The sequence below is a fragment of the Lipotes vexillifer genome, unplaced genomic scaffold (genome assembly GCF_000442215.2).
Source record: "Lipotes vexillifer unplaced genomic scaffold, Lipotes_vexillifer_v1.1 scaffold109, whole genome shotgun sequence".
Lineage (NCBI taxonomy): Eukaryota > Metazoa > Chordata > Mammalia > Artiodactyla > Lipotidae > Lipotes > Lipotes vexillifer.
In genome coordinates, this window is record NW_006790015.1 from 364,008 (window position 1) to 380,069 (window position 16,062).

At 45.9% G+C, this 16,062-nt stretch overlaps 2 protein-coding genes and 1 pseudogene across 3 annotated transcripts in view; 1 reads left to right on the forward strand and 2 right to left on the reverse strand.

The window, feature by feature from the left end:
• Positions 1–2,315: 2,315 nt before the first annotated feature.
• Positions 2,316–13,209, reverse strand: DFFA (DNA fragmentation factor subunit alpha). Its single transcript, XM_007463148.1, has 6 exons — positions 13,061–13,209; positions 10,673–10,834; positions 8,433–8,575; positions 3,851–4,040; positions 3,482–3,630; positions 2,316–2,528 (listed from the first exon to the last, which is right to left on the reverse strand). The coding sequence occupies exons 1-6, from the start codon at positions 13,197–13,199 to the stop codon at positions 2,316–2,318; spliced, it is 996 nt and encodes a 331-aa protein (XP_007463210.1). The 5' UTR covers positions 13,200–13,209.
• A 670-nt stretch (positions 13,210–13,879) lies between these two features.
• Positions 13,880–14,688, reverse strand: LOC103073882 (40S ribosomal protein S4, X isoform pseudogene; annotated as a pseudogene). Its single transcript, XR_014368668.1, has one exon. The product of XR_014368668.1 is annotated as a 40S ribosomal protein S4, X isoform pseudogene (transcript).
• Positions 14,689–15,960: 1,272 nt separating this feature from the next.
• Positions 15,961–16,062, forward strand: part of PEX14 (peroxisomal biogenesis factor 14) — a 143,200-nt gene continuing 143,098 nt past the window's right edge. The window contains exon 1 of the mRNA XM_007463152.1: positions 15,961–16,011. Coding sequence (XP_007463214.1) covers positions 15,976–16,011 — 36 coding nt within the window. The 5' untranslated portion in view covers positions 15,961–15,975. The remainder of the gene's footprint in view (positions 16,012–16,062) is intronic.

Below are 16,062 nucleotides of genomic sequence, written 5' to 3' on the forward strand. Positions count from 1 at the left end.
AGGAAGGACTATATGGACTTAAGAGAAAATACAGATAAGTAGAAAGAACACTGGAATTAGAACCAGAAGACCTGCCTTTGAACCCTGGCCCTCCTATTAGCCTTGTGTCACGAGGCAAGTCACTGACCCTCCCTGAGCACAACTTTGCTCATGCATAAAATGAGAGGCAACAAGCCACGCCCTGTTTATTAGCTCACTCGGTTTTGAGGCTCCAATGTGGTAGGTGCTGGCACAGAGCACACTACAAACTGCTATAAAAATCCTCAACTGGCATTACTGTCCCTCCAGGGGCATTCTGAAAATGTGTGGGGCTGTTTTCAGTTGCCTCAATACCTGGAGGTTGCTACTGGTGTTGAGTGGGTGGGGTAGGATGTGGGATGCTCGTCTTCCTGCAAAGCACATGACTGTTCCACACAATGAAGAATCATCCCATATCCCATGTGACTTTTTCCCCCCCTACCTGACTTTTTTTTTTTGCGGTACGCGGGCCTCTCACTGTTGCGGCCTCTCCCGTTGAGGAGCACAGGCTCCGGACGCGCAGGCTCAGCGGCCATGGCTCACGGGCCCAGCCGCTCCGCGGCATGTGGGATCTTCCCGGACCGGGGCATGAACCCATGTCCCCTGCATCGGCAGGCGGACTCTCAACCACTGCACCTCCAGGGAAGCCCGCCCCCACCTGACTTTTATATGTCATTCTGGATGTTCATAGGGATGAAAACCTCTTCCAAATTAGCCCCAAACCTAATTCTGTTTTATATGTAAATACAAAGTATTTTTTCCAGTTTTAACAAAGTTCCATGGATCTGTCAAGAATGCAGCCACATTGTAAATCGAGGATAGATGTGTTACTCTGTCCAGAACATCACTGTTTTGGGAAATCCCATTACAAAGGGCAACGCTGCTTGTGGTGTTTGAGTTGACAGTCACTACACACTGTGCCTGGCTGCCTCTAACAGATTCACAGTAATTCAGTGGGTAAGTACACGCATCTGACAGCTTCACTGTGCCTTTCGTATGGTCATCTCCAGAAAGTGACACTGAGATACACACCATTTTGTTGGAAATTATTTTCCTTTATTTCTTCTGAAATACTACATTTGGGGGTATTATGTTGATGAAGGTATGCACGTAGGTCGGTTATCAGCTCTGGCTTTCATTTAAGGATAATTAAGAAGGCATTATAAAATATGCTATTAAAAAAGAAGTATTGGGGCTAATAAGTGAGAACCAAATGCGTAAGGCATTAGTAAGAGCACGCTGCGTAGGTCTGAGTCCTCCTTGAGGAAGGGCACAGCAGAAGGAAACAGTTCTTTTTGTTCTGTTTGTTTGTTTTCTGTACCTCTCCCTCGCCCTAGGACTTACTTATTGTTATATTTCTTTACTTAATAATTAGCCAATGTATCTCTTAATAGCATTCTGTTTTCCTCTAAGTATGCTTAAGAAGTAAGTCAAATAAGTCAGTAACTATCTTTTCCCTGCAAGAGAGACTGCATTGTAGATTACAAAACCCGAAGAACAAGCTTGTACAGAAACGGGGAATGTAAACCGGAAGTCTCTGCTTTGCACCCAGAGAGACCTGGAGTCATATCTCATGGAGACTGATTTAATGACCGTTTTATACCCCCTGCTGATAAAACACATTAGAAAACTGGCAAGTTTCACAGTGGTAATGCATATAATTTCACAATACTGAATTAGATATTAGAAATGGTGAATTACTCTCCATATGTTCCCTATGGTCTGCAAATTTAATACGTGCCTTTAAAACAAACAAAAAAATTCCTTAACTTGAGAAACAAGTTTGTGGCCATAATCAACACTCTGATATGTCATCTTCTCTACTGTTATTTTGTGTTTAAAATTCTGCAGTTCCATCTTTAGAATAAGAATAGTGGGTCTATTACTATGATGGTTGCATAGTTCAACAGATTGAATCATGAAAGAGATATACCATTTATCTGATGGTAGAAAAAAAAAGTAAAAAAAAAAAAAAAGAATAGTGGGTCTGAAATATGACAATTTCTTTTCCCTGCCCTTTACAACTACTGTTAGAGAACGTAAGAACTTGCAATTAGAGGAGGTGGGATATTGCTGGTGCAGCTCTATGGTTCAAAATAGGTCAGAGAGCCCACGTGGAGATCTGGAATAGCTTTTCTGGAAAGGGCATGAAGCCTGTCTTCCAGCCTGTTCCAGGAGAACATTCTCAAAGGCAGGGGGTAGAGGAGTATGTAGGGAGCTACAAAGATTAGGCTGAAGGTGTTTACTGACACTGACACAAAACCCAAGGTTTTCTTTGGCATATCTCTGGCTGCCAGCTATGTGGGGTCTCGTCTGGCTTGTTTGGGATTCTGCACCTCTCCAGGCAGCGAACTCTTCCTTGCTGAAATGCTCCTCAGAGAATACAAGCTCTGTACCTGCTGGAGGCGCAGGCTAAGTTCCTGATTACAGGTCTGTTGAACAGCTTCCGTTTTCTTTATGTCCCAGTTCAAAGCAACAGCCAGTGCTTTAGGGTCCTCCTTGGCAACCAACTGCGGCAAGAGTAAGAACCATTAAGAACCAGCACCTCTGCTGCTCTTGTAATTTTCTTTAGGGGGGTGAGAATGGGCAATATCAGTCTATGTCCTGTCTTTATGCTGAAATGCCAGGTCTCCTTCATATTCAATTGTCACAGGCCTCTTCTCACCATACAACACCAACAGGAAAGGACATCTAGAGAGTAGTTTACTTGGAGCAACAATAAAGTCCTCCGCTCACAGGAAATTTAGCCAAGCTCAAGTCAGTACAGCTTCTTTCCCTTCTATAGCTACACCAAGGAAGTACTGGGAACAGGGACAAGGGTGAAGCATAAGAAGGAGCACCCAGGGGCTTCCCTGGCAGCCCAGTGGTTAAGATTCTGCACTCCCACTGCAAGGGGGCACAGGTTCGATCCCTGGTCGGGGAACTAAGATCCCACATGCCACTCGCCATGGCCAAAAATAAAATAAAATAAAAAATAAAAATAAAATAACTGTGAAACAACTGATGAAACAAAAACACAAGCTACAGCAAATCCCCCCCCCCCAAAAAAAAAGAAAGAAGGAGCACCCACTTTGATGGGTTCCCTTCATCAAGCCTCCAGTTCCCTGGTCTGAGGGCGCAAGATGATCCCCTCGAGTGGGCCTTTCTCAAGGATATTTTATGTGCTTCTACGGCCTATGGATCTTTTTCAACCACTGACAGATGCATCTCAGAAGCCTGAGTCCTGCTACTCCTCCCTGTCGGGGTCAGACATTTCATTACCTACTTTGGACCAGAAAATAATGTTTGATGATCTGAGGGAGTGCACCCATTTTGTTTAAGATTTGGATTAAATGAGATGTTTGCAAATGCTTTGCATACAATAATGGGCAAATTGACAGCTATGATTCAAGGTCTGCAGAGGTGAAAAAAACCTGATACAAGCCTCTCCTTGCAAAGGTCAGGGTCTCTGGTGCTCGCCCACCTGCAAATCTTGACTAGACAAACTCAGCTCTGGGGCGGCTTTCTCCTTCAGCGCAGTAAGGATCTGGCTCCTAAGTGCAATTTCGGAGGAGCTCTCTCCAATACCCGTGTCAACTGCATCCCTCTCATCACCGAGGCCAGCTTTGGACTCTGCAAAGCAGATGTGAGACAGAGATCAGCACACCATGTACACATACAGCCATACCAACATCCAGCCAGAGCAATCAGCTGGGCAGACAGAAGCCTGTCATCTCAAGATGCCAGCAGCTGTGGTTTCACTGTTTTTGACCACATGGTAAGCATCTGGCTCTCTCTCAAGGAGAGGCTCTACTGAGTTCTCAGTGTAACTCCCCCAGCCGATGAATCCTACCTTGCTGCTTCAGCAGTATGCTGCCCTCCTTCTCCAAAGCCCGGAGGTAAAGCTCCAAGAGCTGCTTGGACTGACGGGCTTCCTCTCTCTGGTCAAGGACCTGCTGGAGGGTGTTCTGGAGTCCCTGGACTGCGACACGACTTTGGCTGAGTTCCTGAGCCAGCTCTGAACATGGGACATCAATAAGCATCTGACAAACAAATACGGACTTTAAGAAATTGGAAAGTACTTTCTAAACGTGATGTTATAGCTCTCAAATACATCAATTTCGCAGACTCATTTCATCTAGTTCCCAAAGTTACCTAATATGGCTGCCTGAAAGTCAGGAAAGAGGCATGTAATTTTTTCAGTTTTCCTCTGGTGAAAAAATTAGGAAAATATTGCCTTAGTGCCTTATTAAAAACAAAACAAACAGAAATAGAGTCACAGATGTAGAAAACAAACTTATGGTTACTGGGGGGGAAGGGGAGGAGGGATAAATTGGGAGATTGGGATGGACATATACACACTACTATATACAAAATAGATAACTAATAATGACCTACTGTACAGCACAGGGAACTCTGCTCAATACTCCGTAATGACCTATCTGAGGAAAGAATCTAAAAAAGAGTGGATATATGTATATGTATAACTGATTCACTTTGCTGTACAGCAGAAACTAAAACAATATTGTAAATAATTATACTCCAAATAAAAATTAAAACAAAATCCTGATATTAAATAACCCATTGTACATTGTACAGAATATAAAGGAGGAGGTGTATGATCACTTATGCAATGAATCAGTATGAGGCTATTTCAAGCAAAAGTCTTTCTGATGATTTTAACCTTAAACATTTTTATTATACATGTTCGTACTTTGAACGACTATTTTGCAAATATAAACTACTCAGCCTTTAAATGACGTGTTCAGTCTATGAAATAAGGGAGTCCTCACTCATCATACCCTAGATCTTAAGAAGGCTCGATCTTTTGACAGATTAGATTAAAAATTGTCTTCAGGGCTTCCCTGGCGGCGCAGTGGTTAAGAATCCGCCTGCCAATTCAGGGGACACGGGTTTGAGCCCTTGTCCAGGAAGATCCCATATGCCATGGAGCAACTAAGCCCGTGCGCCACAGCTACTGAGCCCTCATGCCACAACTAGTGAAGCCTGCGCACCTGCAGCCCGTGCTCCACAACAAGAGAAGCCACCGCAATGAGAAGCCCGTGCACTGCAACGAAGAGTAGCCCCTGCTCACCGCAACTAGAGAAAGCCCACGTGCTTGCAATGAAGACCCAAGGCAGACAAAAATAAATTAAAAAAAATAATAATTAAAAAATACAAAAATAATAAAAAAATAAAATAGTCTTCATAAGAGAAAGATCAAACTGTTGAAATTCTTGGAGTAAATCTAACTTCAGCTGCAGATTAGAATATGGAGCTTAATAAGAAATACAATAATAAGCATTTGCATTTCTCGAGCACTTACTATGTATCAGTGAGAAAATTGATGTTAAAACTCTTAGGACAGAAAGTGATGAGGTGGGCTGCTCTAGATTGGGAAAGGAGGTGACTTTATAAGTTATCCTTAACTTTCATATTTCATCAATTTTTGAACAAGTAGTATTAATATACATTCATAAGGTTCAAAATTCAAGAGGTACAAACCTTCTGAGGTAAGTACTAGTATTACCACCACCTTAACAGATGAGGAAAATGAGGCAAGAGCAGTTAATAACGTCCCAAGGATCAGTCAGTTCTAATCCTCAGGACGCTGTGTAATTGATCCCTGGGCTCCTCCCTTCCCTCCCATCTGTTCTCACTCCCCATGGTCCCCGAGATGGTGGTACCTTTCCTCTACCTGTCGCGTGGCCAGCCTCTGCAAGCTCCTGTCCTAAGCTTCCCTGTGGAGCCTAGCTGTCAGAGCCAGGCTCACTCATATTCTGGTATCCCTATTTTGGTAAGGACTGCTGTGCTCCTTATTCTAGGGGTATCGTAATATACTAGTCTGTTGGGATGGGAAGGGATCTCATGACCCCTTTCTGTTTCTTTTTTTTTTTAGCCACAGGGCATGTGGGATCTTAGCTCCCCAACCAGGGATCGAACCTACACCCCCTGCAGTGGAAGCGCAGAGTCTTAACCACTGGACCGCCAGGGAAGTCCCCCCTTTCTGTTTCATAAAAAAGAAAAAACAGGGCTTCCCTGGTGGCACAGTGGTTGAGAGTCCGCCTGCCGATGCATGGGACATGGGTTCGTGCCCCGGTCTGGGAAGATCCCACATGCCGCAGAGTGGCTGGGCCCGTGAGCCACGGCCGCTGAGCCTGCGCGTCCAGAGCCTGTGCTCCGCAACGGGAGAGGCCACAACAGTGAGAGGCACGCATACCGCAAAAATAAAGAAAGAAAGAAAACGAAAAAGAATAAACAAGAAAGAAAAAAATCAAGCTTGCTCCTGCCCTCCCTCTGCCTGGAACACTCTGGCCCCAACCTTTCCATGGCAAGCTTCCTCTTGTCCTTCAGGGTCTCCTCTTGGGACCTGCCAATGTTTCTCAACTAAATTCTATGAATTTATTCTATGCACAAGCATGTGTGAAAAATGACACTGATCTAAGCTTTTTGCAGCACTTACTAGAAGAGCAAGACTGATGACACCCACATGTCCCCCAGTGGGGGAATCCCATTAAATAAGTCATGGTACAGGCACGAAATGGAATATTATGCAGTGGTGAAAAAGAGGTGAGGATGTCTTTTATAAACTGATCTGGAATACTTTCCAAATCTTTCTTTACAGATTAGAGGGCTTCCCTGGTGGCACAGTGGTTAAGAATCTGCCTGCCAATGCAGGGGTCACGGGTTCGAGCCCTGGTCCAGGAAGATCCCACATGCTGTGGAGCAACTAAGCCCATGTGCCACAACTACTGAGCCTGTACTCTACAGCCCAGGAGCCACAACTACTGAAGCCCGTGCGCTTAGAGCCCGTGCTCTGCAATGAGAAGCCACTGCAATAAGAAGCCCGCGCACCGCAACGAGGAGCGGCCCCCGCTCACTGCAACTAGAGAGAGCCTGCACTCAGCAACGAAGATCCAACACAGCCAAAAATAAATAAATAAATGAAAAAAAATTAAAACAGAGTAGAGATGCTTCCACTTGTGTGATACAGGGGAGGAGGTGAAAACACTTATGTATTTGTTTGTATATAAAGTATCTTTGGAATGGGAAACTGACAGATTGGTTGTCTCCAGGAAGGGGAGGTTGGGTGGCTGGGGGCAGGAGTCAGACTTTTCCTGTATATCCTTTCTTTTCTAAACAGCTTAATTGAGGGATTTCCCTGATGGTCCAGTGGTTAAGACTCCATGCTTCCAATGCAGGGGATGTGGCTTCAATTCCTGGTCGGGGAACTAAGATCCCACATGCCCTGTGGCCAAAAAAAACCCCCCAAAACCCAGCTTTATCGAGATAAAGTTAATATACTGTACAATTCACCCATATAAAGTGTATAATTCAGTGGGTTTCAGTATAATTAGTGGTCTTCTTGTGATAGTGCAATCACCACCACAGTCAGTCTTAGAACATATTCACCACCCCAGAAAGAACTGTACCCATTAGTAGTTCCTCCTTATTCCTCCTCAAAACTCCCCACCAACCCCATCCCTAGGCAACCACTAATCTACCTTCTATTTCTATGGACTTGTGTATTCTGGCCATTTTATATAAATGCAATCATAAAATATGGGGCCTTTCATGTCTGGCTTCTTTCACTTAGCATAATGTTTTCAAGTTTTATCCATGTTGTAGCATGTATTAATAATCCATTCCTTTTTATGGCTGACTAATATATTCCAGTTTGGATATACCACATTTTATTTATCTAGTTATCAGCTGATGGACATTTGGGTTGTCTTACTTTCTGGCTACCTGTGTATCCTTCTATACCTCTTGGATTTTGAACCATGTGAAAGTATTAATATGATTTATTCAAAATAAATATACAAGTTTAAAAAATCACCACAAGGTCACCTCCTTTCAGGAGCCTTCGCATCACTCTTGGCACACTGCCCTGTCTGACATGCTGCTTATTTTGTCTGCCTCCTTCCACCAGGACTTGAGTTCCACTAGAGCAGGGACTGTGCCTGGCTTGTTCACCATTGTACCCCTGTGCACAGAACTGTGTCAGGCAGAGGACAGGGGCTCAATAAATATTTTTTTGAGTTAACAATACTATTTTTATCCTAATTCTACTGGAGAGGAAACATAAGTAGGGAGGCTGATACCGGTTCAAAGTCATAGAGATGGAGCTAAGATCTAATCTGCATTCTTTAGCAGTACATCCTTGACCCACACCTTGGGCCTAAATGGGTCTAGGTGGGGCCTTGGCGTCTGTGCTTTTAAAAAGCTCCACTGGTGATTCTGATGCAGGGTGAGGGGTGAAAATTTCCTACTCTAGGTGAGAGAATGAGAAAATGAAGAACCTTGGTTGTCATCTAAGAATTACTTAAAAATTAAGAAGCGATGAAATTATTATGGCAGGATGCATGGCAACTAAGGCGCCGGGGGAAGCACAGGCTGGAGGAACGTGGCTATGGGTTGCGGAGGACGCTTACTTGGAGGTCCTCCTCGGACAGGAGGATGATGCTGGACAGGTCTTCTTTCAGCTGCCTGGCCACATTCTTCCACTTCAACCCTGCCCCGCTGTCTGTTTCATCTCCGTCAAAGGACTCTTGGGTAATCCAAGCCGTACCTCCATCTGATACATGGGAGAAAATGCCGGTCAGATCCAGATTAACCGTTAGTGCTGTTTTCACTTCCTCCAACTCAGGCCTCGAGGATGTTGGCACATCCTTCTGACAGATCACTTAGAATAATTTAGATGGTGAAGGAAGCACCTTCTCTCAGGGATTCATGGGGAAGCCAATCCCCATCTAGGACCTTAATTTTCCCTCTTGTCCCATCTTCCATTTCTTTTTTATTTTTATTTTTTGACTGCAGCATGCGGGGATCTTTGGCATGAGTTGGCATGAGGGATCATTCGCTGCGGTGTGTGGGCTTCTCTCTAGTTGTGGTGCGTGGGCTCCAGAGCACATGGGCTCTGTAGTTTGTGGCATGCGGGCTCTCTAGTTGTGGCGTGTGGGCTCTCTAGTTGTGGTGTGCAGGCTCAGTAGCTGTGGCGCGAGGGCTTAGTTGCCCCGTGGCATATGGGATCTTACTTCCCTGACCAGGGATCAAACCCACATCCCCTTCATTGGAAGGTGGATTTTTTTTACCAGTGGACCACCGGGGAAGTCCCCATCTTCCATTTATTTCTGTGTGAAACTGCTCTGTATTCTTTTATGGAAGGAAGCCACTTAAATTCAATGTATGCTTATGCATACCCAGGATAATGTCACACTTCCCTTTAGGTTAGTTTTTTTTTTTTTTTTTTTTTTTTTTTGCAGTACGCGGGCCTCTCACTGTTGTGGCCTCTCCCGTCGCAGAGCACAGGCTCCGGACGCGGAGGCCCAGCGGCCATGGCCCACGGGCCAAGCTGCTCTGCGGTATGTGGGATCCTTCCGGACCGGGGCACGAACCCACGTCCCCCGCATCGGCAGGCGGACTCAACCACTGCGCCACCAGGGAAGCCCTAGGCTAGTTTTTGTGTCTGTGGGTGTGTTCTATCTCTGTATGCAAAAACATTCATCCTCATCAGCACTTCTCCTGTGCTTGGGGATGGGTCTTATCCTTGACTGGAGGAGCTGCAGCCACTGTTCGCTGTCCCTTGGGCCCAAGTACAAAGGTGGCTGGGAAAGCCATTGCTGAAGGGTGACTTCCTCACTTTAGTGGCCTAGGGACTTTCCTCAAGACACTTCTTTACCTCTTTGATCCTTGCCCGTCAATATTAGTTCCCCTTGTATTTCCAGTGAGGATGATGCTAATGATGGTGATAGGTAATATTTATTTGTCTTACTGTGTACCAGGTAAGATCTAAATGCTTTCTATCAGTGGCTCTCAACTGGGAGTGATTTTGCCCATCCCATCCCCAGTAGACATATGACAATGTCTAGAGGCATTTTTGGTTGTCACAATTAGGGTGAGGAGATGCTACTGACACCTAGCAGGTAAAGGCCAGCGATGCTGCTAAACATCCTGCAAGACACAGGACAGCAACCCCACAACAAAGAATTCTCCGGCCCAAAATGTCAGTAGTACTGTTGAGAAACCCTGGCTTGATATGTACTATGTTCTAGTATCCTTACAACAATGCTAGGAGACAGGTACTGTAATTATTATCTCAATACGGGGCTGAAATGTTAGATAATTTGCTCAAGGTCACATGGCTAGTAAATGGCAGAGCCAGGATTCAGACCAGACAGTCTGACCCAACCTGCGGCACAGATCTCTCTCCCTTGCTGCGTTTTAGTTGCTGTCGATCTGTAAGTTATTTGAGAACTGAGTCCATCTCATTCATCTTCATCCCCAGACTCAGCACCACTCTGGTATACAGAAGATGCTCAGTAAATGTTTGCTGCATAAATGCTTAAAACAGCCAGCCAAACAGCAACCAGGTGCCTATGCAGTAAAATAAATCATGATGGATGGTATATTGTATATACGGCCAGCATTTCTTTTTTGTTTTGTTTTGTTTTTTGTTGTTTTTTGCGGTACGCGGGCCTCTCACCGCCGCGGCCTCTCCCGCCGCGAAGCACAGGCTCCGGACGCGCAGGCCCAGCGGCCACGGCCCACGGGCCCAGCCCCTCCGCGGCACGCGGGATCCTCCCGGACCGGGGCACGAACCCGCGCCCCCCGCATCGGCAGGCGGACCCCCAACCACTGCGCCACCAGGGAAGCCCCGGCCAGCATTTCTTACCTGAATTGTTGTAAGCCCACTTCTCATTCCCAGCCAGTGCCACAAACTTAGTATTGGCAGGAAGACACAGGAAGTAATCGTCATCATCCACTATGGTGCCATCCTCTGCCAGGACCAGGGTGACTGGTGCCAGGGACTTGTCAATGGCCAGAATGTCGCAAGCTGAGAGGAATAAAATATTTGGTAATTGACAAGTATCCATAGGGAAATTACATCTGTCCTTGCACTCTCAATATGTATGCCCCGGGACTTCCCTGGTGGCGCAGTGGTTAAGAATCTGTCTGCCAATGCATGGGACACAGGTTTGAGCCCTGGTCCGAGAAGATTCCACATGCCACGGAGCAACTAAGCCCATGTGCCACAACTACTGAGCCTGTGCTCTAGAGCCCACGAGCCACAACTGCTGAGCCTGTGTGCCGCAACTACTGAAGCCCGCACGCCTAGACCCTGTGCTCCGCAACAAGAGAAGCCACTGCAATGAGAAGCCCGCGCACCGCAGTGAAGAGTAGCCCCCGCTTGCCTCAACTAGAGAAAGCCCCCACGCAGCAACGAAGACCCAGGGCAGCCAAAAATAAATTAAAAAAAAAAAAGTATGCCCCCAGAGCCTAGAAAAATCCCTGGTAGTAATAACTATAATAACTATAATGATGACCACTAGTACTAATATAACACTTACCATGTCCCTGGTACTGTACTAAGTGCTTTTCACATACAGCATTTAATTTCCTAAAAATCCTATAACGCAGATACTATTGTTACTCCTATTTTTACGGATGTCAAGCCCAAGGCTCAGAGAAGTTAAGTAAGTTGCCCAAGGTCACACAGTAAGTGGCAGAGCTGGCATTTCAACCCACACAGTCTGGCTCTTGAAAATGTGTTTTTCTTCCAGCTACTCTACACCCACATTAGGAGGCACTTGAGCCTTTACTTGGATGAACAACAAACCAAAGTCTGATCTGATTCCTTGAGAACAGGCAGTCTTTCATTCATTTCCTCAGTGGTCTACTCAAATTCTCCCATGTGTCAAATGTCACAAAGAAAAAAGAGAAAAGGAAAAGAAGAAAATTATAAAAAAGAAAAGAAAAAAAATGACTTTATGTTCTCACAGTATCTTTCTTGGCAGCCTTACTAACCTATAGAAAAGTATAAGAGAAGCAGAAGGCAGAAGTTTGTAACAGTAGCTTTTCATCTTTATGATCACTGGGCAAGAGGTTTTGTCCAGGGCAGGTCTGCACCATCCCATTTAGTAATGGCAATGCCTAAAATGCTAATGGGACTAGAGTAGGCAGAGTAATAGCCAAAAGACTACAAAGATCATTGGGCAATGCTGTCTTCCACCCAAATAGAACAGCAAGTCTTGTATAGGCCGAGCTCCAGAAACACAAGCACTTACATAAGCCTCTGTGCCAAATGCATCCAGCCACCACACTGATGGGTCACTAAAACTTAAGCAACTTCATGCCAAGCAAAAAATATGTAAACACTTATATGGCAAAAGCCATGACACTAAAGCATTTAGAGTGCTTTGGCTGTTCCTGCATCTCTGAAAGACATCTGTCTGATATCTGTTGGGCTTGGTGACCCTGGGAGGAAGCCCTGAACACGCTGACACACACGTCCACTACATGCCCGGGGATGACACACACGTTTAACCAATAGAACTTCTCTGGGTAAGCAATTTACTGCTACAGGCCAGCAACGTGTAAGTCATTTGAATATATCATCTCCTTCCAGAGTCCCAATCCTGTGGAGCAGGGCTGGAAATACACCCACTTTGCTGATGAGAAAACTGGGTATGGAGAGATGGTTAAGTGCAAGGTCAGGCAGCTAGTAACGGTATGCGGCTCAGAATTTCTGTCAACTCGGTCACTCACAACAGACGTTCCTTGTCTGGCCCTCCCGGATGGTCGGTAACAGCTCCCTCTTTACCGCACAGGTACCTGCCAGAGCTGACTGTGGAAACCCGCTCCCACCCCGCCGTAGGCTCAGCTGGGGGACCCAGTACAACCTTAGGGAGCCTGAGTGGCAGGAATACACTGGACTGAGTTCGATCCAAAATCTGAGTCATCTGAGGCGAGGCACCGAAGTAGAGTCTGTCTTAATTCGCATATTGCTTCCCGTCTGCCTCTCCACCATATGAATCTCACACAAGATAAATTAAGTTAAAGCGCCTGTAAACGCTATGAAACTGCTAAGTCGCCATACCCACCTGAGTCATCTCTGTTCCAAGGCTCCACTAGAGCGACAAGAAGCCGCAAGTCGCCTCTCCTGACCCCGCCCTGCCCCACCGGACATCCCCACCTCTCCCCGGGTCCCTTCAGCCCGGGCCCCGGCCCCCCAAGTCCTCGCCCCCGTCCCCCCAAGTCCTCGCCCCCGTCCCGTGCCAACCCTTTCTCCTCAGCTCCTCGAGGCAGGAGGCCGCCACGCCGTGCTGTTCCCGGCTGTGGTTGCGGCAGAGGAGACACTGCTTTAGAGCCCGGATCTCGCTGGGTTCTGGAACGCTGGGTCCCCCGGCCACCTCCGTCATCTTCAGCGTCTGACCTGACCAACGCGGGGACGTCAGCGGGGCTGGGCGCGGGAGTCCTACCCAACTCCACCCCCCGCAGCATGCCGGGAGATGTAGTTCTCGCTGTAGCAAATCACGCGTGGGACCAAGGCACGCCGGGATATGGTAGTTCTAGTTGCGCCTAATCCCCTGCGGCCCCGGGGGCATGCCGGGAGCTGTAGTCTATGGGTTCAAAGCCGACTTAGGTCGCGCAATCCAGACCCCAGAGGTGGTTTTTTTTTTCTGCCTTATATTGAGTTGCATTCGCGCGTTCAAAATGAGGTCAATAGGGATTTATTTTGTATTATGAAGGACACGCCTGTATACTCCTTTGAATTGTTACAGCACTCCTTTCTGTATATATAGATAGATGCAAGATATTAATACATAAAGCAATGTCATTGTACTGTGTTCATTTGTTTTTCCTTTCCAACCTGAACAAATCTATAAAATGTCCCAAACTTCACGCTGATCTGAAGGAAGTCAGTTTTAAAAATTGATGAGTGTAGCTTTCAGTCTGGCTGAAAACATAACAGAGAAGCATAAGGTACTCGCACATTTCCACTCTTTCTTTTTTTTTTTTAACACTAAAGAGGCTTTTAATTATGTAGTATTATCTATAAGTACAAAGACTTTCCCAATCACGTCACTTAGAGATAATTTTATCCACTGCTCTGTTTGGCTGCCAGTCTCTTGTCTCTCTCCTCAGCAATGGTAAGGCGGATACCCTTTCCACGAGGAAGAGAGATCCATGGTTTGTTGCCTTTGTCAATAACAAAAATGTTGGAGAGCCGTGTGGCAAAGCTATTGCCGTTGGCATCTTTCACATGAAATGCATCAAAAGAACCAGGATGTCTCTCCCGGTTAGTGATCACACCAATTCTTCCCAGGTTAGCACCTCCAGTCACCATGCACAGGTTACCAGTGTCAAATTTGATGAAATCAGTAATCTTGCCAGTCTCCAAATCAATCTGAATGGTGTCATTCACCTTGATGAGGGTATCAGAGTAGCGGATGGTGCGAGCATCATGGGTCACCAGATGAGGGATTCCTTTTGTCCCCATAAAGATCTTTCTCACTTTACATAACTTATACTTGGTCTCCTCAGGTGTAATACGATGAACAGCAAAGCGACGCTTGGTGTCATAGATCAGACGAAAATTCTCTCCAGTCTTGTCAATGCTGATGACATCCATAAAACCAGCAGGGTAGGTTATATCAGTGCGGACCTTGACATCAATCTTAACGAAACGCTGCATGCAGATCTTATTTACTTCATCTCCTGTTAGGGCATATTTAAGTCTGTTCCTTAGGAAAATAATTAGAGGGAGACGACATTCCCTCAGCTTGTGGGGACCGGTAGATGGACGAGGAGCAAACACACCAGTCAGTTTATCCAGCATCCAATGCTTTGGAGCTGCTACGCGCTTCAGGTGCTTCTTGGGACCACAAGCCATGGCTGCGCTAGGCACGGAAATGGCTCCACTCTTTCGATTCCCTGCTTCAGCTCTGCAAATTGGGTTGGGACCTCGGAACGAAATGCTTAAATAACTAGATTAAACATTAAGGTCTCAAAGAAACCAGAGAGAAAAGGGTAAATGCGAACCACATCACTGTTGAGATTGTTCAGATGCTGCTTGACAATGTATTTGTCTTTGTTCTAATACTGTTACTTATGGAAAAGTCTGTGTTTTTCACTCCTGAAAAACGAACATTTAAGATTAAAGTAATAATTTAAAAATTATCAGAAAGTTTCCTTGCTTAAAAAGGGGCATTCTCCGCGCACCGCGATGAAGAGTGGCCCCCACTTGCCGCAACTAGAGAAAGCCCTCGCGCAGAAACGAAGACACAACACAGCCATAAATAAATAAAATTTAAAAAGGGGGGGGCATTCTATATAAACAAGGAATAATTATCAGCCCGTATTCATTCAGGGTCAATCTCTTTCATATTTTGTTTATTAAAGGAAATCAGATATTATGAGAAAAAGACATGTAAAATTGTTTGGTAGGAGGAATTGTTAACTGAGGCAACCCTTTTGAATACACCATCATTGATCAAAAAACAACTGCAATGTAACTGACTGATAGTTCTAATGTATGCAACCCTTTCGTATAATTTCACAACTAGCTTAAAATCTAACAACTCAACCGCTATAAAGTGAAAACGGTTCATAGAAGCCTCTCCTCTCCAAAAAGCCCCCTCTTCTGAGTTCTCCTAATAGACCTGCAAACCGTTATCAGACTCCTAGCTCCAAGATGTAATTGTGTGTGTGTGTGTGTGTGTGTGTGTGTGTGTGTGTGTGTGTGTCTATTTGGCCTAGACTTGAGAGCAGGGGTTGAGTCTTGGATCTTTTTATTTCTCGCGGCTACCAAAGTGCCTGGCAAATGTTAGGCACCCGACTGAACCATCAGTTAATTAATTAATTAATTTCCAGGTTTCTTCACATTCATTCATTTATTAAATACTTAGGGTGTCCCTACATGTGCCCAAGGCACTGTGAAGATGGGCAGAGGTTTAATTCAATAAGTATAATATACATATAAGAAAGCAAAAAGGACAGGCATCGTTCTTGCTGGAAAGCAGAGACCTAATGGGAACAGTAAGCGGTGTGGGGGACGTGGGAGCTCCCCTCTTCCCCGGGCGTCCCCCATCGACAGCTCAGTTCCGGCTACTTTAGTCTGGGCGAGAGAGCGAGAGCGAGGGCGCTTGGGAGAAGCCTCGCCCAGCGGCGATAGACTAGTCAGGCCTCAGAAAGATGGCGTTTTCGGAGCAGGCAGAGCAGCCGAGCCAGGTAAGGGGAGTGGGACTGCCCCGCCGTACTGGCGGGGGGCCCCCGCGGGGG

What these genes read in the sequence shown, in the direction of transcription:
- DFFA (XM_007463148.1), bottom strand. Translation starts at nt 13,199, where the DNA reads ATGACGGAGGTGGCCGGGGGACCCAGCGTTCCAGAACCCAGCGAGATC. An exon ending in TGTCCGAGGAGGACCTCCAA is followed by an intron (nt 4,041 to 8,432) that starts GTAAGCGTCCTC and finishes TTTGTTTGTCAG; the next exon opens with ATGCTTATTGATGTCCCATG. An exon ending in TGTCTAGTCAAGATTTGCAG is followed by an intron (nt 2,529 to 3,481) that starts GTGGGCGAGCAC and finishes CTCTTGCCGCAG; the next exon opens with TTGGTTGCCAAGGAGGACCC.